Genomic DNA, 27,154 nt, shown 5'->3' on the forward strand with positions numbered 1-27,154 from the left:
GCAGGTGTTCTTCAAACTGCAAACGTGAATTATCTATGCCATGCTACAATGGATTTAGAAAAAGATGTCGAAATGTCTGAAAGGTCAGACACAGGCGAGAGCGTATCGGGAGATGGAGATGGAGAAAAACGAGACTTCCCTCATCCTTGGCCCTATCTCAAAGAATTTTTCGAAACAGTCGAGAAATTGAGCTTTTAATTCATATAGCGGCATCTGGCTTTTTTTTTTTTTTTAAAGGTTACTTTACACTTTTATACTTTAAGTAGTTTTTGGAGCACATACTTTTTCACTTTTACTTAAGCAAAGAGTCTAAGTTAATACTTCGACTTTTACCAGAGTGTTTTTAAACTGCAGTATCTATACGTCTACTTAAGTAACATATGTGTGTACTTTTGACACCACTGGTAGAAACAGTAAATGATAACTACCCAGTAAACATGAGAAAACCTAACCAACAACCAATGCATGAGAAGTGTTTCTTAATAGAATTTACTATGATTATTTGGTTAATGAGCTAAACAGGATAAAGAATATCATCTTCTTACCATCCAGTTGCTCCGTAACTCTGCTTTCTGCATTTAAGCAATGGTGAGAGCAAAATCATCTTACACTGAGGGCAAGTCATATTAATTTGTAAACCCTTGATCTGAACTCTGCTATATATCTATCCATGTAAATATATACGCACACACATGCAGCCACATCACCTCTCATAATCACTGCAGCCCTGCTGGTAACATGTCTTATGCACACGCTCAGATGTTTGAGCAATGCCGAGTATTCCAACTCAGCAGCTCCAGCGACTTTACTCATTCCTGGCATGTAGGGCATGATCCTCTGCCAGGAGGAGGCGGGAACACGCACATCTATGCGTAAACACATGCATAGCCCCTCTGTCGCGCCATGCGCACATGTTGAGGCTTGTGCCAGTCATTACTGGGCAGAGAGCCATCTGACCGGCCGCTGGCAGACACCAGCCCTGCTGCAGCAGGTGTGAATGGCTGTTTGTCAGGGTGTATGAGCAAAGTGACACATTAAGCCCCACATGGGGTATCAGATCAGAATCTTTTGTTGATGGAAGTTGAAAGGGTTTGATCGGAAGTACACACAGAGCCCAAAAACGCCTTTATATGGATTAAGAGGGGAAGCAGAGGATGAGCAAGTAGACAGAAAGGATCTCTGATGTCAGGCTACTGTAGAAGGAAGAAAGCTGTGCCTCTTAAAGGATATGATTAAGGATTACATTGTTGTAATAATGTACAAATAATAAACGCATATATTATCTAAATGTATTAATTCAAAGCAAACATGCTGCCCTAAAACATCTTTAAAAGCTCCTGTCGAGTTAAAAAAATTGCAATTATGCAAACATTAACAAAAATATAAAGAAGTGCGGCTATAGCAATGATAATCTGAAGGCTCCCAAAGGGTTCTTAGTCATGTTTAACTTTTATTATCAAGCATTTAAACTTTATATTGTCTTTACACTTTCAATTTACCATATTTTCACGACTATAAGGCGCACTTAAACGTCTTTTTTTCCCCTCAAAATGTGCGGTGTGCCCTTTGGTGCGGTGCGCCTTATGTGTGTTGTAACTGCGACTTTTGAGACCACCTCATTGAGGAGATGATGAAAGAGTGGCTGAATGTAAGGAGACCAGGTGTTTTTTTTTTCCACTCATCACCATCGCTGTTAATATGTAACTCCATGCGTGCCCATCTCACAGCTGATGTGAAAAACATGGGGAAACAAATTAACGCTGTGCTCGCTGTTCAACCGCTCGACATCGGTGTGAACCGGACCCAGCAGGTGCAGCAGAAGCAGCGAGTTGACATGCAAAGTCAATGGTTGACGCGCGTATAGGCGCAGCAAAAGGTCCCGCAGCGCGTTTTGAGCTGCAGGTGCAGCACGTCGGGAGCGTTTAAGCATCTGACGCACCGCCAACGCGCTGCTGCTGCTCGAGATGGAAAAATTGAAGTTTTGCTGCTGGACGCGCCGCATCAACCAATCAGAGAAGCTGATCTGGGAGCTGACAGCGAGACAGACACAGCGCTCTGATGACATTAACGCAAATGAAAAAGGCTGGAGATGATGAAAGGCAGGTGTATGTGAGGAGACCAGGTGCTTTTTTCCACGCATCACCATCGCTGCGTGCCCATCTCACAGCCAATGTGAAAAAAAGGTGAATCAAATGAACGCTGTGCTCGCCGTTATCCCGGGGGTCTGACAAAGGAACTTCAACCGCTCGACATCGGTGTGAAGCGGCCGTTCAAAGTAAGGCTGCGAGCGGCGTGGGAGCGATGGATGACAGACGGAGACCACAGTTTCAGGATAAGTGGAAGGCAGCGCCGGGCAAGTTACGCCACCGTTTGCGGATGGATTGTTGATGCTTGGACTAACGTGTCTGCTGGCTCTGTTGTTCAAGCTTTCGCAAAAGCAGGCATTATTTCTGAGGAGCCGCGCTGCACGGAAAGTGACTGACAGCGAAGAATGGGAAACTGGCATGTCTGATTTAGCGCAGCTGTTTAATTCAGAAACAGAGGATGATGACTTTGATGGGTTTGATTAATACTTTGTAATAAATACATGAATAAAGCAGAAACATACTCAGTTTTGCTCCCGCTCTATTTTTCTACCTGAAAACTTAATTCAACAGCAGCCTCTGGGCGGGTCTCCTCCTCTTCCCCGCGGTGGCTGGCAGGTGTTTTTTCATCTAAATAATCTAAATCTTGCAGCTATATTTGCTGTGATCAGTGGGAATAAAGTAAATTTAATATGTTTTTAAGTGAGAAAGGCCACCTGAAAACTTAATTGCAGTCAGTTCATCCAGATTATCTATTTCTGTCGGAGGCGCTCAGACCCCCACATACCAGCGGTGCACCGACAGTAAATCCCTTCAACAGCAGCCTCACCGCGGCGGCTGGCAGGTGTTTTTCATCTAAATAATTTACAGTGCAGGCACCAGGATACCGGCAATAAAAGCGAACATATTCCGTCGGCAGGTTTCAGGATTTTAAGTTAATTTAGGAGTGATCACAGCGCTGTGTCATCTGCGATGTGTCTGTCTCATGGCCAGCTCGCAGGTTTGATTAATACTTTGTAATAAATACATGAATAAAGCACAGTCATACTCAGTTTTGGGCCCGCTGTATTTTTAAAATACGCAGTAGAGGTATTTAAAGGTAGTAGAGGACATGTACCTGTATATAAAAAATGCGCCCTATAGTCCGGTGCGCCTTATGTGTGTGTTAAATACAGAAATGGGACACATAACTGAGACTGCGCCTTTTAGTACGGTGCGCCTTATGGTCGTGAAAATACGGTCTAGTCTTTTTTATCCAGGTAAACTGTTTGGAAAACACTTCTCATTTACAAACATGACCTGCCCAAGAGGTTACAACCTAACTGGAAATAGTTCAAGACCCAGAATGAAAATCTTGATTGATATGATGTAATGTTGTATTTTTTTAGCTGTTATAAGACTGTTAAAAGGGAGGAAACATTTAGAAGTAATTAATGCCACATTTAGTACACAGAATGCACAGACCTGAGCTGTTTGGGGTTTTATTTTGTTCTGTATTTGATAAACAAAACTTTGGAAGAAAAATGGTGATTTAAAACATACCAAAATAGAAACGTGAAAAACAGATATGAGTGGAACAGAGCAAAAAGCAAGAGTGAAACAGAGCAAAGACAAATACCAGATATGGTAACGGAAGACTCTGGTAAAAAACAAAGAGAGCGAGGGAGAATGTTTACTGAGGCAGCGGTGAGAAACGACAGACAATCCAGATAAACTAAGCAGAGGGAATGAGTGACAGCTGAGGCACAGAGGGAGGCAGATGAGGAACAGCTAAGGAACCAGAATAAAAATAAAAGGTAGAAGTATGAAGAAGATAAAGGAGCAATCTAATAGGGATTAACAATGATGAAGCAAGGACAATAAACACACAAAAGAATAAGCTAAAAATAAAATAAAACAATAACAAGTACATGAGTGTCAGGATTCCTGTCTGTCCGTTTGTGTTTCTGTGTTTGTCTCCCTTCCTCCACCAGGAGGCGCCTGGTTCTGGCCCGCCTCCTCACACACCTGCAGAGGGTTACCTCATTAATGGAGTGTTCTTAAGCTGCTGACTGTCACTACCTCGAAGCCAGAGTGTTTGCCAGTTTTGAGTACTCTAGCCAAGCTGAGTTTTGCTGAGTCAAACTGAGTTCATTATCAACCTGAGTCTTAATTTTGTTTGTTTGTCTTTGCCTCTAGGCAGGAAGTCATCCTGCAAACTGGATGTTTCGGACCTTCTCTCCCTGGAAGGATCATCTGAGCTTCAAACTGAGCTAAGGATTTAAACAGGAGGTTTAAATCTACTTTTCCTCAAGAGATCGTTTGAGCCTCACAGTGAGCAAGGGATTCATCTCCACTACGACCTGTTCAAGTACCGCAGGAAATCTGAGTGGCAGTCAGCTTCTCCGTTCACCTACAAACAACCGCATTCTGGGTAAAATCCTGTCCGCCCTCCACCGAATCAGACAAACACTGGAACTACCGCACACAGACTGGAGTCAAAGAGTCAACAACATCTCTGGAAACGTGAGTCAGCAATCAAATCCTCCTCTTAAAGTTCAAGAATCAAGTTTCCTACTGAGCCTGAACTAACCGCTGTGTCTTCCCCTCACTTTTCAGTTCCGGTTGAGCAGTGTTCAGAGCAACACTTTATTCTGAATAAACTCTTTAAATAAACCTGTTAAATCTTTCCCCTGGTCTCTCTGAATTGGTTTTTCTGCATGTGGGTCCGAGCTCTCGATAAAATCATGACAATGAGTTGATTTAAAATTTTAAAGAGCACAACACAGCAAAACAAAAAGTCAAAATACAAAAACAAAAGAAAATCAAAACATGCTTCAGGATTTTGTCACTGAAAACACGTGGGAAAAAAGTGCTGCTGTCATCGAAAACAAACACAAATTTTTTTGACCTAGACTGGGGCTAAGCTAGAGCTAAACTAGAGTGGCTTAGATCAAAACATATTGACAGAATAAAATGACGTAATCAGAGTTAAGACTTAAACTCAACGTTTGATGTCAAACCTCGAAAGTCGATGTTTATATAAGCTCATCATCCAGTATGACCAAACTTGGCCTTTTTTACTAATATTTGGAAAAAAGAATTTATATCCTGCAGTCAGGCTGCATGATTTCAGAGAAACATAAAAATAACAAGACAATGCATCATTACTAAAGCCCTGTTCATTTTGATTTTTTTATCTCTGCATTAAAATCTTTATTTATTCTATGCATATATGCACTGAAGGTTTATCTAATTGTTTAAATATGTTGTATTGTTTTCCAAAAATTGCATAAACGTGTTGAATTGCAATCATGTACATAAGAATACTGTGATAACAGCATGAGGTATTATAAAGCTTTTGTAGAAATGTCCCAAAGGTCGTCCAGGTTTTATTGTGCAAAGTATTGATTCAGAGAGGCTGGATACAGAAAAAGTATAATGATATAGTGATAAGATAGATAATTTATCTTAAAACTAAATTCAAAACTATCACAAAGTGAGATTTCCAGTTGTTTTGAATTCATATTTAGAGTTGAAAGAATTTATTTTTGTTGGTAAGATACTCAAAATTTGTGTCACAACGTAGAATACATTATAGTCTGGTTCTATAATGAAGCGACACATGAGGGTGGGGTGTGCAAAGGCCTCGTTCAGCTGTGACCTCACTCTACGGAACATCTGCAGGAGTAAAAAACAGAGCGGGGCGAGACAGACGGCGTGGCCTGGCAGGCAGACAGGCAGGCGAGGACGCACAGCATCAAAATAAATCTATAAATCAGCTTCACAAACCCACCACTAGAGAATCTGAACCACTCCAGCTCAGACTACACAAACAGGAGGCTTAGAGCCAAAAATATTTGTTCCAGATCCAGTGTTCGACTTGCAGACATCTGGGCTTTATCGTTGCTTTGGAGACAGCAGAAGGCACTGCTTATGCTCATATGATGTTGTATGGTAGAGATCAATGGGTTCACTCACAGGGAGCTTCCAGCATCTCCTTATCTTGACTTGGATGACCTTATTCGTCTAAACTGAAGTTTGAATCCCTTGTTCCATGAAGCGGAATACCCTCTGATGGGAATGTAGGGAAATTGTTGTGGGTTTTTTTTGCATTCAGTGGGAGAAGCTGGCCTACATGCAAAGGCGTATTAAATGCTAAAGGAAAAAAGAAATTGCACTTTTTTTCCCCCCAGCTTGTAAAGTTGGTATTTTAACAGCAGACCACCTGAATTGATGTTGACATGTGTGAGTTTGAAAAAAAATCATCCATGGTAGCTTCTTTTAGGTGTCACGACTTCCCTCTTGTCTGTCACCTCTGCTTTCACACCACAGAAGATTGGGTTAAACAGCCTGTGTGTCCGGCTGCGGTCAGCGCTCGCCAGATGCGAGCTTGATTAATTTTTTTGGCTCTCCGCCTCCGTTCGGCCCTCACTATAACTCGCCCCGATCCAGATGTTCTGTGTTTAGCAGCTCAGCTCAAAGATTTAAATGGGACACGGTCCTCCCTTTACACATCCTCAAGAAAGAAAACAACACAAGGAGGGAGAGAAAAAGAAGCAGAGGAGAATAAGAGGTGATTTTTCCTGCTCGCACACACTGAAAGTCCACTGAATGAGTCAGTGACACCTCACTTTACTCTCCAGAGGGGAAAGAACAGGACGAGGTGGAGTGAGTGTCCAGTGGTGGCGGTTTCCAGTGAGTCATCCCCGTGCTGACCGCTCCACTCAGCCACCTGTTTCCACTCTCTCACACTGCTTCAACTTGAGATGTTTTTTCTTTCATTTCGTCAATTTGTCTGTGATTTCCACAAAAGGGGATTCACAACTGGATAAAAAGCCCACGGAGGATTAGCATCACAAGGTCCAGAGTAAAGCAAATGCTGCGTTAAAATTTTCTAAATCCACCATGCCAAAGTGAGAAAGAAATGTGCGGGAAATGAAAACTGTTTCCAATCTTATGTAGCTTTTATCCTCAAGCAAATTTGTTCCATTGCTCAAGAGCTCCATCTCAGACTTTACATGCTTTAGGCAAGGAAAGTTTAATTGCATCGCACAATTCAGAACAAGCACAATTCAAAGTGCTTTACACAAATTAAACACTAGATAAAAAAAAAACCAAGATAAAAATAAAAATAAAAGCAAATTAAGATAAAAATTTTATAAAAGCAGTGAAACAAATAAAACAGTTGGATCACAACCTTAAACTAATAATACCTCAGTTAACAGTTTAGCTTCAACAGTCAAAGGCAGAGTGGTCTGGGAGGTTGATACACTGACAACAAATCTGTTATGGATTGAGGTGCTAATCCTTTCAGTGATTTATAGACTAAGAGAAAGATTTTAGGTTCTATTCTCTGAGCTCCAGGGAGCCAGTGGAAGGACTTCAGAAACCAGGCTGATGTGCTCTACTCTCTTAGTTCTAGTGAGGACATGGGCAGCAGCGTTTTGGATCGGCTGCAGCTGTCTGGTGGACTTTTTAGGCAAACCTGTGAATAATAAATCTCATTTTTTTTATTCTAGAAAAGATAAATGCATGAATGTGTTTTTCTTGTTTCTGTTAGGACATTAGTCCTTTAATCCTGAAAATGTTCTTCAGGTCATAAAAGTCTGACTTCATAACTGCCTTTATGAGCATCTGAAGGTTAAGGTCTGAGTCCATCATGACACCAAGATTTCAGCCATAATCCGTGATTTCTAGCTGTAGTCGCTGAAGCTGAGAGCTAACTCTGGATCTCTCCTCCTTTGGTCCAAAAATTATTACCTAAGTTTTGAGATACAGGGAGCCAGTGTAAGGACTTTAGAACTGGAGTGATGTGCTCTACTTTCTTAGTGTTAGTGAGGACACGGGCAGCAGCGTTCTGGATCAGCTGCAGCTGTCTGATCCACTTTTTAGACGTGGGCTGTCAAAGGTGCATCTGAATGAGCAAGAAGACATCAGACCAACAGACAAATAGAAAAGCACCTCATACAAAGTAGGTAACATATTATGATACCACGATACTGAGATATAAATAATGCATGTAGATAAAAAAAAAAAAACAAACAAACACACAGCTGTGTGGAGTTCTGGGAGAAGCTACAAACCAATGAAAAACTCAGAAACTCAGAAAAACTCAGAAAACCAATGAACATTTGTCAATCCTGACAAATGTTCTGGTTTTCAGTTTTATTAAAATTGAATAATGAGGGGAAAAAAAGTATTTTTTCTTTTTAATTGTTAAAAAATGTACAGTAAATGTAATGGTTCCTTTATAGAGTTGCAAAGTCAAGCTTCCTTAAGTAGATGATGATGTTTTCAGTCAGAAAATATTCTGTATTAGATCAAAAACTTTCCCTGTATTTCCAATGCCTGAGTGAAGTCCTGAAATTAACTTAATTATTTATTTCCAGATTTTGGTTTAATCTGGAGCTTACTAAGCAGATGAAACTTGTCCTAGTTTCCTAAATTCATTGAGTTTGTACAGAAAACTGAAAATATTTATTCTCAGATGTTGCTGAAAGAGGAACCTAAGATAGTATTAAAAAGGAGATGAGCAGGATAATCAGTTACAAACATGGGGAAGGAGGGGAACTAAAAATATTTAATTATATTCCAGTCACCAGGAGATCCTGAGGGTCCCGTTGGGGTTCATGGTGGATCCTCGCGGATATAAACATTCAAGCTTTAAAGAGTATTGCAGTATTATCCTGTAATCATTAAAGTTGATCCTAAAGAGTTGGGTTTGCTGTAAGTTACATATTTGTCAGCAAGAGTCATGAGTTGGAGCAGAAATAAAGGTGAAGGTGATTTAGATACAATGAAAACCTTATTTTGTACGGACGCCAGGATCTCTAGCCTTTCCAGCCAGACTAAAGTATAAAGCATATTAGTCTGGAAAGGAGAGGGTAGGGTCTGACTTAAAAGGTGGGATTAAAAGAATCAGCGAAAAATGTGTTTGGAGCCAGTCAGATAACTATGAATGTGACAAAAAAACATCTTTAAAAAGAAAGCCATTACAGCAGCCGGTTGTTGATTTTTTAACAATATAAACAGCTATTTTGTTAGATAAAGGGCATCAATAAAACACGATGGGTCTCGTCATCCACTTATCTTGACTTGGTTCACCTTATGCACAGCAATTTTTACCGTTGCGGTTACAGAAAAGTGATGTGGCATTATGGGCCCGCCTCCTGCATTCTGATTGGTGGAGAATATTGAGCCTTACCAGACTGACCTGCACCCTGTATAAGTCAGTCTGACTGTCCAGGCTAAGGTTCTCAGTTATATAGAAAATTTGTAGAAACGAACATCTGCAAGGCTGGCCAAAAAACCTCCTTCAATTGTACCAATTATTTTTAGAAGAATGGGCCAAAATTCCAGCAAAGCACTGTGACATATGGCCTAATACAGTGTAAAAGGCTCTGCTTGAAACTTCCCTTAAAAGTCTATCTCCTCCAATTCTGCTTTTCAGCAAATAGAAATTATTAATGTTTTCCTAACTGACCAAAAATCAGAAAATATTTAGTTTGGCTTAATGCCCAAGAGCTAAGAAAAGGTTTATGTCTCTTTTTTATACGGTGTGCCTATACATAGTATATAATTGAGTGTGTGTAAATATACCTATGCTCCCCACCAATGCATGACCCAGATCTGGGCCCTGCTGATTGCAGCACACACTGTGTGACCCAAATAAGGACAAGGACACTGTCATCCCAAACCTACCGCCTTTCTTCTACATCCCACACTCAGAGAGAAATCAAAACAAGCGGCATATTAGTCTATGTGTGTGATTAGAGTATAAAGGAGTGAAACATAGCAGATGTAAAGCAGAGGCCTTGTGTTTAGGCTGTAGACTGACTCACGACAGGATGGCCTCATTAACCGCAGTGGTCACTGAGGACTGCGGACATATGAGTGACAGTGGAGCACGAGAAAAATAAAGTTTTCTATGTAAAAAATCACTTGGATAGACACAATTCAAAGAATTACTGACAATCATAGAGGAAACTGACTGAGGCTGATTTTCTACACATATAAGGCAGCAGGGAGCTGTAAACAGTGCAGTGTGTAGGCTACTGTAAGTGGAAGTGGGGAGCCTTCGTCAGAGATGGTTCTTCCGTTCAAGCAGATCCATGTGTTTAGCTCTAAGGCAGACTGGGGCTGTTCTCACTGAGCTCTAGGTCAAACAGCATCGCACAGAGCATCAGCCTTCATGTGGAATTTAGAAAACCTGGTTTATAATATCAGAATGCCGTATTTGGGCATTTCAGCTGCTTTTTGCACAGCATGGACCTTCGTCTGGGCAGCATAAGTTGTGCTAGATACGTCGGATCAAATCCTTGTTTTCGATCCACCAGCTGAACCTGCTTTCTGCAGCTTTTGTAATATAGCCTGATTAATCAGTGCTGTTTCTGAGCAACGCGAAGCATCACAGAAATATGTTCTAGATTCCTCATAATAGGTCTTTCTGCACCAATATGTGTTTCAGTGTTTGTTTGAATGAACGAGACAGCATGCAGGCTGCAGGTCAACGTTCAGTGTGTGACTGATTGCCCCACTGTGACTCAGGCCATGTTGCAATGGGGATTCAGGGTTGTCGTCTACAAGTAAATGAAGTTTCTTTAGCAGTAAAAATCAGAGAGACTTTTTTGCACTCTGTGTTTGTTAAACAGATCAAATGCACTTTAACAAATTAAGCATCACATTTTTCTAAGACTAGGTTATGAGGCAGATCAATTTCAACTAAAACATTCAGTCTAGCAACAATTGTACATGTTTAATTTTCGCATTGTTGTTTATTCATTTGGAAATTGACTGCTGGCGAGTTTGGCGTCTGTCCCTGAACACCTGCACTCTTGTTTAGTGAAGCTGAGAGAATAACGTGCTGAGAAAATTAACACGTTATGATTAACAGAAGTCACACAAAACTGTTATAGATGGAGAAGGAGGCAGCCAGGCGCCGTCAAAATAACATTTATTGCCAGACAGACAGAATCAGAAGTTGTTTTTAGGAAAAAAAAGGGGAAGAAAATGGGAAAAAAGACGTATTGACTTAAAAAGTAATGAATAATGTCGCTCCATTTTTCTTTCTGTGATCACCTTTGTATCCGTTATGTTTGGGACTGAAGCAGAAATGGGGGCAAATCGCTCCCATCTGCTGGACTCACCAGGCCAGTTTTTCTGTCTGCATCTGAACTGCAAACAACGTAGTGAAATAAGAGCAGAAATATGCAGCAAACAGACACACACCAGCTGCAAAACTGGAGAACACAGCCCTGCCTTGTGAATAATGGGAGATTTGTTTATCATCCAACATCAATTTCATGACTGATCATTTTGCATGGTTTTTAGACAACAGATGGAGCAGAAAATCTTGATTGATTAATTTTACCTGTCGGGCAGAACAGCTGGCAGCTCAACTCAATCCTACACGGGGCGACTTACTTCCAGACTAATTTAATAACTTAAGGATTTCAGGAACTAAAAATCACCAGAAGCTACACTCCATCATTGCATATATACAGTACAACAGAGCTTTGTAGTAACAGAAATTGACTCCAGCCTGAAGTTTGTTTCAGAGCAGAAACTTGATGGGATTCAATTAGGTTCAAGTTGCAGAAAAGAGTAAATCTAAACAAGTTCAACATTTTCCATGCAGGGATCTCAGACAATTCTGTTTTCTAAAGTTGAAAGCTGAAGACAATATATTTCAAAATATTACATCAGCAACAAATAAAAAAAATGATGCTGTGATAACATTTTCAAATCATTCCTACTGCATAATAATTAGACGATCTACTTGTCTGAGATTATGCCCCAGATCCTGTAGTCAGAAGGTCTGCCTGGTCAATCTGGGAGTCCAAGAAAACATCCTGCAATTAAAATGTTCTGACTCCTAGTTTCCCACTGCAAATAGGATTTAACTGGAAATGTAAATTGCATTATGGAAGACCTGCAGCGAGACACGGAGAGCAGCAGAGTGGACATTCATATGAGCACCAGTGCTCACTCTGTCTCCTCCAGAGTACAGACATAAAGAGGTCATACGGCTTGATTCACAGCGGTTCAGTTGACAACAGACATGGAGGCGATGTGGCTCAGTTTCCAGGGCGCCACAGTCAACAGAATAACTTTTTAGATTTTCTTGGACAGCCATTGATGCTGTTGCTGTTTTACAGTTAATTATTATTGATAATTAACTGTAAAACAGCACTGATTATTCAAAAAACAGAGAAGCTTTGGAGGACATGGTTTTCTCTGATGCTCAGGGTTCTGATAAAGTCCAAGGTCTAATGATAGCTGCCAGATAATTTAACTCTAGCTTTCTGTGTGATGAATACTGGTGCATGGGGTCTTTTTCTCAAAACATTTTCATAGAGAGATCAACACTTATTCTGGGAATTCTCCTGAAGGAAGTGTCTGCAAAAGTGTCCAATTATTTGAGCTGATTGGGTACCAGCCTCCCATGTAAAGATTTAAGCCAATCACAGCAACAGTAACAGCAGACGTATCACATTCTTGATTTGTTCACAGAGTTAACTGATAAATTAAACACTTTCTAAACACACAAAAATCTTCCCATCCCCAAAGGAAAAAATACTTTTGCTTGTTCTTCAAAAATAAATAGAGGGTATGGTGCAGCCAGCATTTTGCCTCTAGTTGACGCGTTGACGTCATACACATCACTGCATTTCATTGGTCCGACACATTTCTGCATCGAGGCTAATGAATCTGTTGGCTTCTGGCAAGATTTATTTTCGGGACTTTGTGAATTTTTAATATTTGCTAGTTAGCTGATGAAGATTCTCAGTCATCCAGGTCATAGTCATTCAGTAAAAGTTCAAAAAATATCCACTGGACTTGGTTTCCAAGATTTAAAGACGTTTCGCCACCTCTCTCTATATAAGACTCAAACTCACTGCAGATCCAGACATTTGAATTGAGAAAGCTTCCTGGAGAGGTGGCAAAACGTCTTCAAATCTTGGAAACCAAGTCCAGTGGATATTTTTTGAACTTTTACGGAATTTGCTTGTAAGGTATACCAAAACGTCTCCTCAGACCCAAAAATAATCGCCCTGAGAGAAATAATGATCCACCATTGCCCTGCAGAAGAGATATTCCTCTGTTCTCGCTTCAAAGTAACACATTTTAAAAGGACAAAGGTTTTGACTTTCACACTAAAAGACCAAGCTTTGGTGAAACAAAGAACAAGAATGTTAGATCCTTGAAAAAATAAAAACTAACCAAAGATTCTTGTCTGATGTTCTGGCAGGGTTCACATCTTTGGAGCTAAAAAAAAAGCAACGGTGGTAAAACAGTCTGAGAATTGTTCTCACTTTGGTGGAGATAAAACTTGGCAACCTGCTGACACAGTGTAAAAAGCAGTGGATGGAGTTTGTGTTGCTGAAATTATTATAAGAGCTTTTAGATAACAGGGAAAAATTACTGAACACACTCAGAAAGGGAGGTGAAAAAAGGCATGACAGGACAAGACAGCAACTGAAATCTATCAGTGATCAGAAACCTTAGCCTCGTGAGACCATCCTGATCTCGCGAGCTTTCAAGGTTTCACTCGCTAATCAGTCTGGAGACTCTCCGTTGAGGAAAATTTGAAGCCGTTCACCAAACGAACCTCCAATCAGCGTTTGCTTGGAGGCGGGTTGAGGTGTGACGCAATGAGAAGCGCGACAGTTCAGTCTAAAGAACATGGCGGCTTCAGCCGATGAAACTAGCGTTAGCCGGGCTATCAAGCAAGTTTTATCGGAATTACAGAGTATTTATTAACTGAAAGAAGAGCAAAACACTGCTCTGGAGGCTTTTCTCAGAGGAAAAGATGTTTTTGCTCTTTTCCCGACTGGTTTCGGCAAGAGTAGCCTGGCTGTTAGTACGTCATAGGCATCGTTGATCTGATTGGTTTATGTGGCCCGTCTATCACCAACATAGGCCAATCAGCTAACCAGTATTTTCGGCCCTTCCCAAAATTACTTCAACTGAAGGTTTCCAGATGGATATGCAGAGCAAATCCATCTGACGGAGTCAGGTTACAGAAACCTGCCCCTCATCAGTGCAAATAAACATTAGCTGGTTCGGCCCAAACGATGGCGTATCGAAACCTCTGTCAAGTGTCACAGAAGGAGCATCTCATGATGTGCAAAAGCAAAGATCTTTCTAACAAACTTAATAACCTTACTGTAAACTTCTGAAAATGTCGGTGAGCCCTACTGGGACCATAATCCAGAAGTGGAAAATAAATCATTCAACCATAAACCGGCCACAAGTAGGCGCTTCTCAATAGATTTGTGATAGTGGGGTGAAAACAATTATCAGAAGACGTGTCCAAGAGCCAAGAAAGAGGTTTTGGAGAGCTTCAGAAAGACTTGGAAATAGAAAATCTAACTGTTGTTGTTTTCTTAACAACAAGCAACTTTAATATTTTCTAAATATGTAATCTATCTAATGCATTGACAGGTAAGGTTGTGGATGCGTGTAATGTTTTGTGACTCTCCCTATGCATACTGAATTGTCTGTGAATAAATGACAATCCATCTTTGATAAGATCCTCATCAAGCAGACATGAAATTGTTTTTTTGTTTTTTTTTTTTTTTACTCCTTATGTGTCTAACAGACCTAGTGAATGATTTTTTTTTTTTTTATTATTTTTTAAAATGTTTGCACAAAACTATGACAAAAGTCCACTGATTATTTCAGGAAAAAAAGATTGGTTTTAAGGAGAGCAGAGACAGGGGACACTCTGAGCTTACTTAACAAAACCTGCTCCTGACCAGGTTAGCGTGGGGGCAAATGTTACCATGGTAACAGAAACCAAGGTTGAATAACCTCTTTGTGAAACAGAAAACAGTTTCCCTGATTTCAGGTTTAGAAAGCTCAAAGATTTCAGTAAACCTGCTTTGTGAAACAGACCCCTGAACTTCTCCTGTGTGCGAGATAAATAATGAGACTAAAATGACTCTCCATTATGGAACTAGGGTTGGGCAACTAGAGAAATTGATCCACATTTCAAAATAGACAAAGTATGAGCCATACGATTCCCCACTGTGAGGGGTTATTGTTTCTAGTTTAATCTTCTTTTGAGTGTAAGCTGAAACAAAAATTTAAAGACAGTATTCCTGATTTTCCATGTCAAAGGGTTGGGAATCAAAATGTTTTCTTTTACTGTGTCTGGATTCAAGAAAATTTTCAAATATGATATTCAAGTCTTTTCTTTTTTTGCCTTTCTTTCTATTAACAGGATATTGTACCAGTAGGCAACTTAAATAGTTTAGATAATTTCTGAAACCACATCAGCAAAGACAGAAAAATCATGTGAGCAATTTAAGAAAATGATTTCAACCAAAATGTTGGAAAGAGGAGCAGCAGAAACGTCTAAAAACAGGAAAAAAGCATGAAGACAAAAGAACAGCTCCAATGACAACTACAGAAATTTATTAAAAGGGAGAGTTATGAACATAAAAATGGAAAGTAAAAACTGACAACATTAAGATCTAAACTCAGCTTTACGAGTAGCCGACAGAGAGTTTTCCACGCTTGAAATGAATTCCTTCCTTTGACTCCAGCGTTTTTGGAAATGGAAAAAAGTGAAATGAGTAGACCAAGCAGGGGCTCTGTGAAAAAACTGTTTCCCCATGCAACACACTTAGAATATAATTTGAAATTTCACTGTTGCACACAAGTACTGTTAACAATTTTTCAACTCATTTTCATAATATCTTTGTACCAGTAACCTGTCCATGCCCAGTTCCTTCCTTCCCAAATGCAGCTAAGGGAAGGTTGTTTTCCCTCCTTGGTTTCATGCAGGTTTCTGCTGGGGAAATGTTACAACACTCTGTACGTGTATTTGTGTCCCTTAAACCACACAAATATGCATGAATTTGTACCTGAGGGTCTGTGTCCTGGTCTGTTTATCTGAATGTGTTCCAGGAAGCCAAATAGAGGGAGATTAGCGTAACAATATCCAAATCCCCTCTGCCCTTGGACAGCAGGCAAAGAAGCTGCAGACCAGGCATGCTTTGTGTCCCTTTGTTTCTGCATGCGTGCTTGTTTGGGTGTGTGAATAAATAAATTCCTGTCTATATCAGCGTCCAACACGTCTGCATGCCGGCCCGTCTGGAGCTGTGAAAACGGGGCGCCCATGCACGTGTGTGTGAGGAAGCTAATCTGAATCTAAACATAATGTAGCAAAGCAGGAAGTGGAACAACCCACTTGATATGCTGTTTTATGTTCCCACTTTTATACCCCACCCAAGCAAGTTTGCCTAATGTACTACAATTCATCAAAGTGTGCTGCAAATGTTTAGTTCCAGGGATGCAGAAAATCTGAAATTAAATTCTCCTTTTTGGGATTAATAAAGTATTTTTGAATTGAATTGATCAATTAAATTGAGAACATCATGAAAAAATGTATCTGTACTCCAGACTAGAGACGATATAACATCTTGAACTCTTAAGGCAAAAGTTGAATTCAATTTATAGAAAAAAAATCTATTAAAATAGTATAATTCCTAAAATGTGGGGGTTCCTTCGTTGCAGCTGTAATGCATTGAGTCCCAACAGCTCCACCCTTATGATTTATTATAGCGGATTTACGTCACCCTCCCCTATCAGACAAGACTGCCAAGTGACCCGGCGTGGTTCAGCTGGCTGGATTTGAAAAAGTTCTTTGTTGCGAACACATCTGCAGTCACAGCGGTTGAATTTCTCTCTTCGTTCAAACTCTTTAATCATTAGAGAGACCAACTAAAACCCTCAGTCAATTAATGTCTCCTGCTTCCTTTGCTGACAAAAGAAGGAAATCGTTATTTCCTCGGCTTCACGTTGACTTTGTCCTTACATACAATGTGTTTATCTAATAAATAAAAAAATAAAACAACACTCTGTAAAGTTCATATGACCCGACTTTCACCGCCGCACCTTCTGTCTTATCCTCTGCCTCAGTTTTTTCTTTTTTTCTCTTGTCCTTATTGCACCAATCATGCAAGCCTCTGTTGCCTGCACTATTCTCACTCTTCAAGCTTGTTCTCTTCCCTTTTGGTAACACGCCTGGGATCTGGCCTCCTCAGCTAACCAATCATGGAGACTGGGAGTGAAAATCAGGAGAGGAAAAAAAGAAGTGATTGTGAGATTCAAGGAACTTCAATAAATTTGACACTTTTAGAGCAAATTATTATCATAATGTTTTTATGCAGATGATTAGAAAGTGCTATTTAAAAGTTTCCTTTTTTAGAAAGAATTGTTAGTAAGTGAAGGAGAAACTTAATATAAAACCAAATATATTAGGATTTTCTTATTTTTTAGAGGCTTTAATATTAGCTTAGTGGCTAGTATCCCGGATGTTATAGATGCTTCTTGGTTTAACACACCTTAATCCAGTAAATAGTTTAATCCCAGCCCTCTGCAGACAATTCTGAGGAGGTCTAACCTAAATCCGATGTCTCGGAGAAGAGTTGGGCATTGATGCTTTTGCAGGGGAGGGCCTCTCTGATCCAAGATGAGCCAGCCTCCTGCATGTTTTAGAGAATTTCCTGCATCTTTATATCATTAATCATTAATTAAAATTAATAGCTTTGAGTAACAGGCTCCAAAACTGTCCTCTGACAGGCTGAGAAGATCCTTCAACCATCTGAATCAGCCGTGCTGGATCATCTAGATTCTAGAAGATGCAGGAGGAGAATATGAGAGGTGTGCTTCAAGAAAACAGACTTGAGGAATGTAAACCACCTGAGAAAGTTTGCAGATAAATTAGCACAACTCTAACCACAATATGTAGAACTACCCGAGTTAAATTAGTGTTTTTTATTTTTATTTCTGCCTTTAAAGCTCTAAGGAAGTAATGCTACAGGGGGGTTGCCAACCGTAGGTTGCCATCTATTGTTGCCACATTCTCATCCAGGATGAGCGTGTTCTGCAAAGTCAATGAATCGATGCAATCAGCTGGTTTTCCTTAGATAGTAAACTTTTTTATTTTACCAATTACTGTATCACTGATCACTGTATGATCTGATTTTATTTTCTCCGTAAAACACCTTGAGATGACATTTATTGTGAATTGACGCTATATATATATAAACTTACCAGTCATGTTGAAATGTCACTGCATTAAGTGGAAAAGCATAACTAACATTAATGAGCGAAGTTACAAACTTGTGAGCCGGTAACAGTCTGACACCAGTTTATGCTCTCATTGTTCAGGCAGCCGGCCCAGGATGCTCCCCATGTCTCCAACACCAAAGCACACCTTCAGGACCAAGGGGATGTTATGAATGGACATCCAAACAGTAAAGGTCTGTCTAAATACTCTAAAAGTAGCTCCTAGCTCCTCTTTCTCCACCTTTCATGTGATCAACACTAAAGGCTGATTTATACTCAGAAACCAGGTCGTCTTTGTGTTTGTCGCAGTTAATGCAAATATGTCCCCGCCCCCTTCCGCAGACCCTCTGCTGCACCTCTCCAAAATTGTAGGTGACCGCAGACAGCGCCGCGGACAGGAGGCCACATCCGCTCTACACTGTTTGGTACCTTACCGACTTGTTTTGTTTGTATGACCGCCATTGTGGAAAATGACTGGTAGGATTGGAACAGTTAGAAGATCGAGGTGCGCGAGAACCCTGGGACCCTTTTTCCACCTGGATCCCTGTTCTTTTTTGCCCTCATGTCCCGCCATTGTTGCACAAACTTGCCCCCATTTCCTTATCGCCTCTGCCTTATCTAGACCCACAGCCGTTTTGTGATTGTCCCTCTTTCATTATGCCGTGGAATAACATAGTGCAGACCACACTTTAATATTGGGCATGTAGCAGCTAAAATCCTATATTTTAGGCTACTGGTGGTTGTTGTTGGAAGGCATTGGTTTTACGTGCGCTCAAAATATTTAGAATGCCGATCTTCCGTTTGACATAAAACAAAGTCATTTATTTTCAGCACAAAGTCCATTGTCTTACTGTTTCCTTCAAGATCCACATAAATTTGCCATATATCCAAACCAAGCACAGTAGAAAACGGTTTGCCTCAGCCTATTAACAACACCTGAACAGAATTGATGGTTGACCTCAAATAACCCATCCCCCCATAAGACACTCACAACTCAAAATTAAATACGCCCCCTGGTGGCGACAAACACCAAAGGATAAATGGCTCCTACAGGGCATAAATCAAAAATATCTGCAACAAGCTCACTGCGACACACTGGGAGTATAACCAGCCCTTAAGAATACTGTTGTGGAGAGGAGAAGGAGGTGTTGACTGTTGTGCTAAATTTGGACTGCCTTCTTCCTGATGACATCACACTAAGGAAAAGCTTATGGAAGAAGCAAGACAAACAGACTACAGCATTCTGAAAAAAGAAAAACTACAAAAAAGCAAAAGTTGTGCAAATGTATTGAACGGCTCAAGGTCTCCATTATGAATCCCAAACACATAAGAAGGATGTTACATTTGGATTTATCCCACAGTATAAAGTACCGGTAAGTGAAGATATATTGTGTTTTTGTCAAATTCTCTAAGGTGGGATGTGTTTATACATCCTGTCATTCAAAAGACTGAGGGATTCCTGACGGGGCCTAAGCACCAGATAGGTTAGGAGCTCCCTTTGCTAAATGAGCTATTTAGGAAGCATACAGGAAGCATGCATGTCTGCACCACTGAGGTGCAGACATGGCCACAGGCTCGACCCCTGTCATCCGTCTGTTTTCTTTTCTCCTCTCTACCTCTGGAGAAGGTTCTGGTTGTGTTTCGGAGTCAGACTGCAGCTAGCACATTGCTGCTGGTTTAATGGATTTTCCTCTGTGGAGTTATTTTTGTGTTTTTATTCAATTCAGTATAAAAAGCAATCTGAAAGGGCAAAATCATTTTGAAAATGAATATATTAGAGAAAACAGATTTTGACTCTGAGTGTAAAAACAAAAAATATTTCACCATAGAATAAATAAAGAAATTGACATTTGGAAAACAGGTTTCAAAGGGAAAAAAGCTCTCGAATATTGGAGGTTTTTTTGGCAATCAGAATGGAAACATTTCCTCCCAAAAACAGATTTCTCTCTCAACTTTTTTCTATGTCTCTCAAAAGTCTTTGCTCTCAATTCAGGACTTTTCTTTCGATGTGAAAAATGTGTTATGGGCCTGTTTTACTACTGGCCAAAAATGTTTTAACTCTGAACTACATTTGAAAGTAAAAGCATACATTTGAGAGAACTTTGATTCCCTTGGAAATTTTCCAAATGTCAATTTATCTTTTATTTGTTAAATGACAAAATACTTTCTCTCAAAACTTTCTCTTCAGTCTCAAAAAACATCAGTTTTTTCTTTCATTGGCAAATGTTTTACTCGCCAATATATTAATTTTACTTTCAAAATTATTTTTACAATCCAGATTGCTTTATTTTCTTGAATTTAATATAAAAAAAACATTTCCATGCAATAGTAATTTTATAATTTCTACGACAATCTCACAATGAACCCAGTATGTTTCTAATTTTAATACCCAAATATGACAGCCATAGATATGCAACAACCTCCAACTAAAATTATATGAACAAAATCATGTAAGATCATAGGCACTAAACCATATCGAACATTTCCCAGCCTTCAAAACATAAAAAAAAAAAACGGAGACCATAAAAGCAACTTTAAAGCTAAAATACACAGAATAAACAGAATATATTACTGCACAGACTGTACAGTATTATTTTGCATTTGAATCCATGTCTGTCGATTTGCAAACATACATAATATATTTACTACTACAAGCAGCCACGTTTTTTTATGACGACATGACCATCTGCACAGGTATCATTCCTCTAAGTCAGGGACTCAAAAGGTCTGTCTGTCTGTAGAATAGAAGAATTGGAGAAATAACTACAGCAAGTTGAACTCTTTGACGTAGTTTACCACAAAACAATGTTATTTAAGTTCCTGCTGACAGCAACTTTTAACGTATGAACACAAGAACCAAGTCCAACAACTTGAGTCTTTTAAATCCGCAAAAAATTCAGCTCCTTTACTCACTCAACTAATATTTTGAAGCAACATTTTAAAAGCAGCGTCTGAAACTCAAATTAGCAGTTTATAACGACTGATGCTGACAAAGAAAGAACAACCAGAACTTCTAAGTAAAAAAACAAAAAAGAGAAAAAAACAAAGAGAACATGTTGGGTGTTGGTATCAATTTAGCAGGTTTAATCTCTTCCATATGGGCATGGGGTCTAATGCATCTGCTAAGCTGCTATGAGCCCTGTGGATGCAGGCTGGACCTATTAACAGTTTGGCAACGACTCAAAATGTCAAAGGGGTTGAAACCTTAACAAAAACAACAACACCAATAAAGATTAAGAGAAATCCCTATTGCAAAAAATCACTGATTCATCGTTAACTTTGACAGAGGCTACAGGCGTGAAGCTTTTTTTTTCTTCTGGATTAGGGTCAAGGTTACAGAAACCAAACAAGACTAGGTTGAAAAGGAATGGAGGAAAGCTGCAGCAGCTGATCAAGTTAGAGACAAAATCCATGCAAAGCATTTAGATGCATTTACAGCTGCATTTAAAGTAAACATGCAACAGTGTGCTCGGCCAACAGGTTGACACCCCGTTCTGACTCACCTGAGTTCGATGGCCTCCCCCATCTCGCTCTGAGAACTCATCAAACGTAAAAATCAACAGCAGATGAGGAGCGATGCAGAGATGACGAGCCAACTGAGATAGAGAGGAAGCAATCCCTCAGACTAGCGGCCAGAGCAATAATGACACAGAGAAAGGATGAGAGAGGAGAGCGAAGAGAGAACATGTGATGATATGGTGAGAGAGAGAGAGAGAGAGAGAGAGAGAGAAAACCACACCTCTTCTTAAGGGATTAACTTTGTGAAAAAGAAAGTCCTGACACACACAATAGGAGGTGAACCCAAACACAGTCAATCTGCCTGCAGGCTGGCATAGATGAACGTCTGCTTTACAGACATGCACACACATATACTGTAAACACGCGCACACAGCTGCTCTAAAAATAAATACAGATCAATGTTTGACGATCCCAATCCTGGGAGCGAGGAAGGATGGGAGTGGGAGGATTGAGAAAAGAGAGCGAGGACGAAGATAGAGGAGGGGGGGGGTGATTAAACGAGTCAAAGCAGGAGGTGACACAGTTTTCTTTGCTGTGGACGCACTGGTCAAGAGTGCATTGGGGGAAAGGGCAAAGGACCGAGGCTGGAAGCAAGGGGATAGCAGGAGGATGTGTTTAGTGTGAGTTCCCATGTATTAGCAGGGGTGCATGCTGGTCCGTCGGTGTTTGATGCTAAAGGGCAGGTCACAGCTGTGCAGCAGGCAGGGCTCCTAACAGGTGAGGCTGGGCCGTATGAGACCATCAGACCACGCCCGGACAAACAGATGGCTGAGTGAGGAACATTTGTCATGCTTGGGGTGCTGTGGTTTCTGCTCCTGATTGTCTAGCCAGGAAAAAACCTTTGCTGGTAGAACCGGAGAAACATTTGGGGCAGTAAAAAATGTCAGAGCCTCTCCTGATGATTGGGGTCAGATGTTGAAACAGGAATACCAAGTATGCACCACAGTGCTACACCTGGTCCTCACAAGGGTTTACAGCTACGAGGGGTTTTTGGGTAAGGCCTTAAAGCACTGAAATATAATCTGTTGGGATTATGTCTATGTAAAAAACAGCAGCACTGTTGTCAGAATGTGACCACAGCCTTCTGGTTGTTTAGTTGTTTTATGTGATGGACAGTTACAGAGCAGCAGGTCACTGAGGTGGAAAAATGCTTCAATCGTCCTCAATCTTCCTCCCTCAATTTATGCTTTAATTTCTCTGTATTTCTGTAGAACTCTGCTAATCTCTCCTTCATCCAGGTGTCGCTCACAGCAGATTCCTATATTTTGTATATAAATCATTTACAGTGGGTACAGAAAGTATTAAAAGTATTACATTTTTCACTCCTTTGTTTCATTGCAGCCATTTGCTTAGATCAATTAAGTTCATTTTATCTCTAATTAATGAACACTTAGCACAGTTAGGACTCCACTCTGTGTGGTCTGTGTTTTTGTGTGTTCGTCTTCCTTCCTCCACCAGGCGCCGCCTAGTCCTGATTCGCCTCCTCACACACCTGCAAGGGGTTACCTCGTTAACGGTAGGGTTGTCAAAAGTATCGATACTCAAAAAAGTATCGATACTGAAACGTTGTATCCGGATACAATATTCGTTTTTAAAAGTATCGATACAGTGCCACCACCAGTGGCACCTAAGCATTCATCTAAAGTGCAGAATAGAGGAAAATTCACTTTCTGAACACTTTGTGATTGAATAATTCTGTGCACTTTTCAGTTTCAGACTTTTTTTTTGTAAGAGGTGCAGCTGCAGAGAATTATTTTTGTTTCGTAACCGGTTTAGCTAGTGTCATTGTTATGTGTGCAAAGCATAGCCAAGGAAGGAACACTTAATTTTAATTGTATACGTTTTTTATCAAGCTTGCTTAATATTGTGCACTGCATACAACCTTTATTGTATTTATTTATTGTATTTTATTTATTAATGAAAATATTTCTGTAGAATTTTGGAGTCTTTGTTTTTGTCCTTATCAAAAGTGGTATCGAGTATCGAATATTTTCCTTAGTATCGGTATCGAGTTGAAAAGTTTAGTATCGTGACAACCCTAGTTAACGGTACTCTATAATGCTTAGTTTAGCAGAGTCTAACCTGAGTTTTTGTTTTGCCAGTTTTGAGTACTCTAGCCAAGCTGAGTTTTGCTAAGTCAAACTGAGTTTTATCTGAGTCTTAACGTTGTTTTTTGTTTTTTGCCTCTTGGTAGGAAGTCATCCTGCAAACTGGATTTTCGGACCTTCTCTCCCTGGAAGTATCTACTGAGCTTCAAACTGAGCCGGGGATACAAACCAGAGGTTTGAATACAATTTTCCCCCCGAGGAATCGTTTGAGCTTCACACTGAGCAAGGGATTCATCTGCACCATAGTCCGTTCAAGTACCGCAGGAAAACTGAGTGGCAGTCAGTCTTCTCCGTTCGTCTACAAGCAACCACATTCTGGGTAACCCTGTCCACCCTCCACCGTCTGAGACAAACACCGGAACACATTCCTCGTCTACTGGAGTCTAAGAGTCAACCCATTCTCTGGAAACGTGAGTCTGCCTACCTTTCCACCTCTTCAAGTTCGAGAATCAATTTCCCACTGAACCTGAACTAACCGCAGTGTCTTCCCCTCACCTTTTAGTTCCGGTTGAGCAGTTTTCAGAGCAGCACTGGAATCTCCACAAAACTTCTCAATAAACCTGTTAAACTTTTCCCCTTGTCTCTCTGGATTGGTTTATCTGCATGTGGGTCCGAGCTCTTGACAAAATCATGACAAGCACCCCATCTTGTCAGTAAAAAAACAAAAATGTAGAAAAGTTTGCAAATTTATATAAAAAAAAACCTGAAATATCACATCGTCATAAGTATTCAGACCAAGAAAAATAAATAAATGAAATAAACCCACTGATAATAAAGACTTATTATCAAGTTTCCACACATTTTACCTGATTTTTTCACTAACTTCTCCTGGTTTAGTTTATAACATTAAAATAACCAGACTTAAAGAGATTAAATCTTTATCTAACACTGTCTAAATCTACATTTTCTAAATTTCAGTGTCAACTCCAAGAAGAACACACACAGAAGAAGCATGTGGTAGTAATTGGAGATGGAAATATGCTTATTTTCATGTCAGGGTAAGAGTTTGTTTAAAACCACCATGATTTTTGATTCTAAACCTCCAGTCTTTACTTAAGCCAATATTGACTAAGCATCAGCTTTGGTGGCTAGATCAGATTTCTTACAGTTCCAGATGAGCTCAGTTACTTCTGAATAAAAAAATACTGTTCATTTAGTAGATGAAGCATGTTAAAGATTAACATGGCATCAGGATAAAGACTAAATTGTAGTTGGATAATTTTTTTCTACATTTGAGATTTATCAACAGTAAAGTTGATTTAAAGAAATATATGAAAGCTTTGCAGAGAGCCGACTTTGCTGAATGTTATAGTACATAATTCACCTCACAGTGACCCCCGCTCTTGATTACTCCAAAAAAATGTGCTGCACAAATTTTTCCCAGTTGATGACATGATTTGGTGCGTGATTTTTGGAACCTCAAAGCCTAAAATATGAAGAGCGTCAGGGAAGAGCGACGGCTTCTAAGACCAGAGGGACCGGTTTAAAAAACAAGTACTGGAAGCAGTGGAGGAAAAAGGAAGCGAAGTACCGAAAAGGTGGGAATGAACTGGTTTCACTGGAGGTAGGCATGCTGCTTTTTAAAGTCTCTTGGAGACATGAAAGACAGAAAGAATGACTCAGAGGGTTCATTAAGAACTGGAAAAGGAAGGTTTTGGATGTGAGAAGTTCTTAAGAATGAGTGTTTAGTGGAAAGGGAAACAGCCAAATTTAGAGTCCTGTATGTGTTACTCTGAAGCTACACACCACAGATGGAAAAAAACATCTAACTGTACATTAAATTACTTTACATACACAGCACGAATACGCAAAGCACCATCTATTGGAGCAGGTTTAACAGCATCCACAAAAAATAAAGAATCAAATGGGACATTTACAGCTACTTTTGGTCGCAGGGACAGTGTTACCGGTAACACTTTCTTTTTGAGTACAACAATAACCATGTAATAACATAGCAAATTAAACTATATTAATTGGTAACAAGAAAAACCTTATGGAAATTTATACTAAGCGCTGCGATTCAAATTTTAGGCGGACAACATAAAGTCAGATTTCTTAGATTTCAAACCGTTATTACCTGGTAACATATTCATTTCGCAGACGGCAATAAATGAATGTTTTATCTGTTAAAATGCAGTTTATTACTTGGTATATAACGGAAAACCAAACCAAGAAGACAGCAAGCAAATCTTCTTAATTTAACTCTTACTTATATGTAACTTGAGTGCAGTTGTATATTTGTAGGTGGTGGCCAATAATAGAAAATGTTATGTGCTAACCTAATGGTAATTACAATGTTACATGGTCACATACAATTGTAATAATTACATGCAGGTTATTATTTTGAAATCATATACCTTAATTTTGGGGCAATTACCCCAAAACATTTTGTTGTTATCAAGTACTATAGTGTGACTTGCTTTGTTATTACCATGTTATTACATGGTTATTGATGCACTGTAAAAGAAAGCATCAATATGTGTGCTTTATGCAAAAATTGCATGGAAAAGTTGAAATGTCTTTCAAGCTAAGAAGAAGCTTCCGATGAAGTTGCGCATTGAGCCACGATAACATGCATTAATGTTGGCTCCGTTTCCACCAACGCAATCCCTGGCTTCCGTTGTGCCATCGTATCCCTAAAGCTGTTTACATTTCAACACCAAGAGCCAGAAATCAATGAGGGACAAGAACCAGAGGGACCAAAACTTCCTTGTTTTCCCTTGGTTCTCTGCAGGGACATGGCAATTAAGTTGCCGTTTACATAAATAAAGTTGGATCTCCTCCCCGAGGGAAATGTGTTTGTCTACTCATGATGTGAGAGTACAATACGCACCGATACAGAGCTGTGTCACTGTGAAAAAGGGAGGATTGAGAGGCGTGGTCTCGGCTGTGACTGACAGCAGCACACTGGCACTCACAGCAGCACAAGCATGGAGAGTAAAGACGGGCATACACTGAGCAATACTTTTAATTGTTGCACGAAGCTACCGCTCACACCGTACGACGAATGCTATACGTCTACAAAACCATGTTGGAATCAGTTTCGCAGTGAGATGGAGCTACTCTGACTCATTTTTCTGGAAGTAAAACGAGTTGAAGAGGAATATGAAGCTCAATAGAATAAAACGCGCTGCCATGGCAATTTGTGCAGTTTTGTTCTGAAAGCCCTAAAAAGAAAAGACGAGGACATGTAAACCCAGTTTAAAGAAATTCCAGGATGATAGGTACAGAGGGGTCATACAAGGTGAGTTAGGGATCTGCATCTGAGAGAGAAAATCGGAGTAAGAGATGAAGGTTTTCTGGAAGACGCCAGTATCCTTCAGGAAAACATTTTTTTTTGTCTCAAAAGAGTCCTTTTAAGTCATGTGACTGATTGAA

General features: G+C 40.0%; 1 protein-coding gene across 3 annotated transcripts in view; it reads right to left on the reverse strand.

Annotated features, from left to right (window-relative positions):
- Positions 1 to 27,154, reverse strand: part of numbl (NUMB like endocytic adaptor protein) — a 111,627-nt gene that overhangs the window by 26,890 nt on the left and 57,583 nt on the right. The window contains exon 1 of one of the 3 annotated variants that reach the window (XM_038273169.1): positions 21,653 to 21,800. The exons of 1 other annotated variant lie outside the window; for it this stretch is intronic. In XM_038273169.1, the coding sequence (XP_038129097.1) occupies positions 21,653 to 21,693 (41 nt within the window). In that variant the 5' untranslated portion in view covers positions 21,694 to 21,800. Of the gene's footprint in view, positions 1 to 545; positions 657 to 21,652; positions 21,801 to 27,154 lie in introns of those variants that run through there. One more of the 3 variants, XM_038273168.1, reaches the window with a different exon arrangement.

This window comes from Cyprinodon tularosa, unplaced genomic scaffold (assembly GCF_016077235.1).
Source record: "Cyprinodon tularosa strain WSP-4 unplaced genomic scaffold, ASM1607723v1 ctg86, whole genome shotgun sequence".
In the NCBI taxonomy this organism is placed as follows: Eukaryota; Metazoa; Chordata; class Actinopteri; order Cyprinodontiformes; family Cyprinodontidae; genus Cyprinodon; species Cyprinodon tularosa.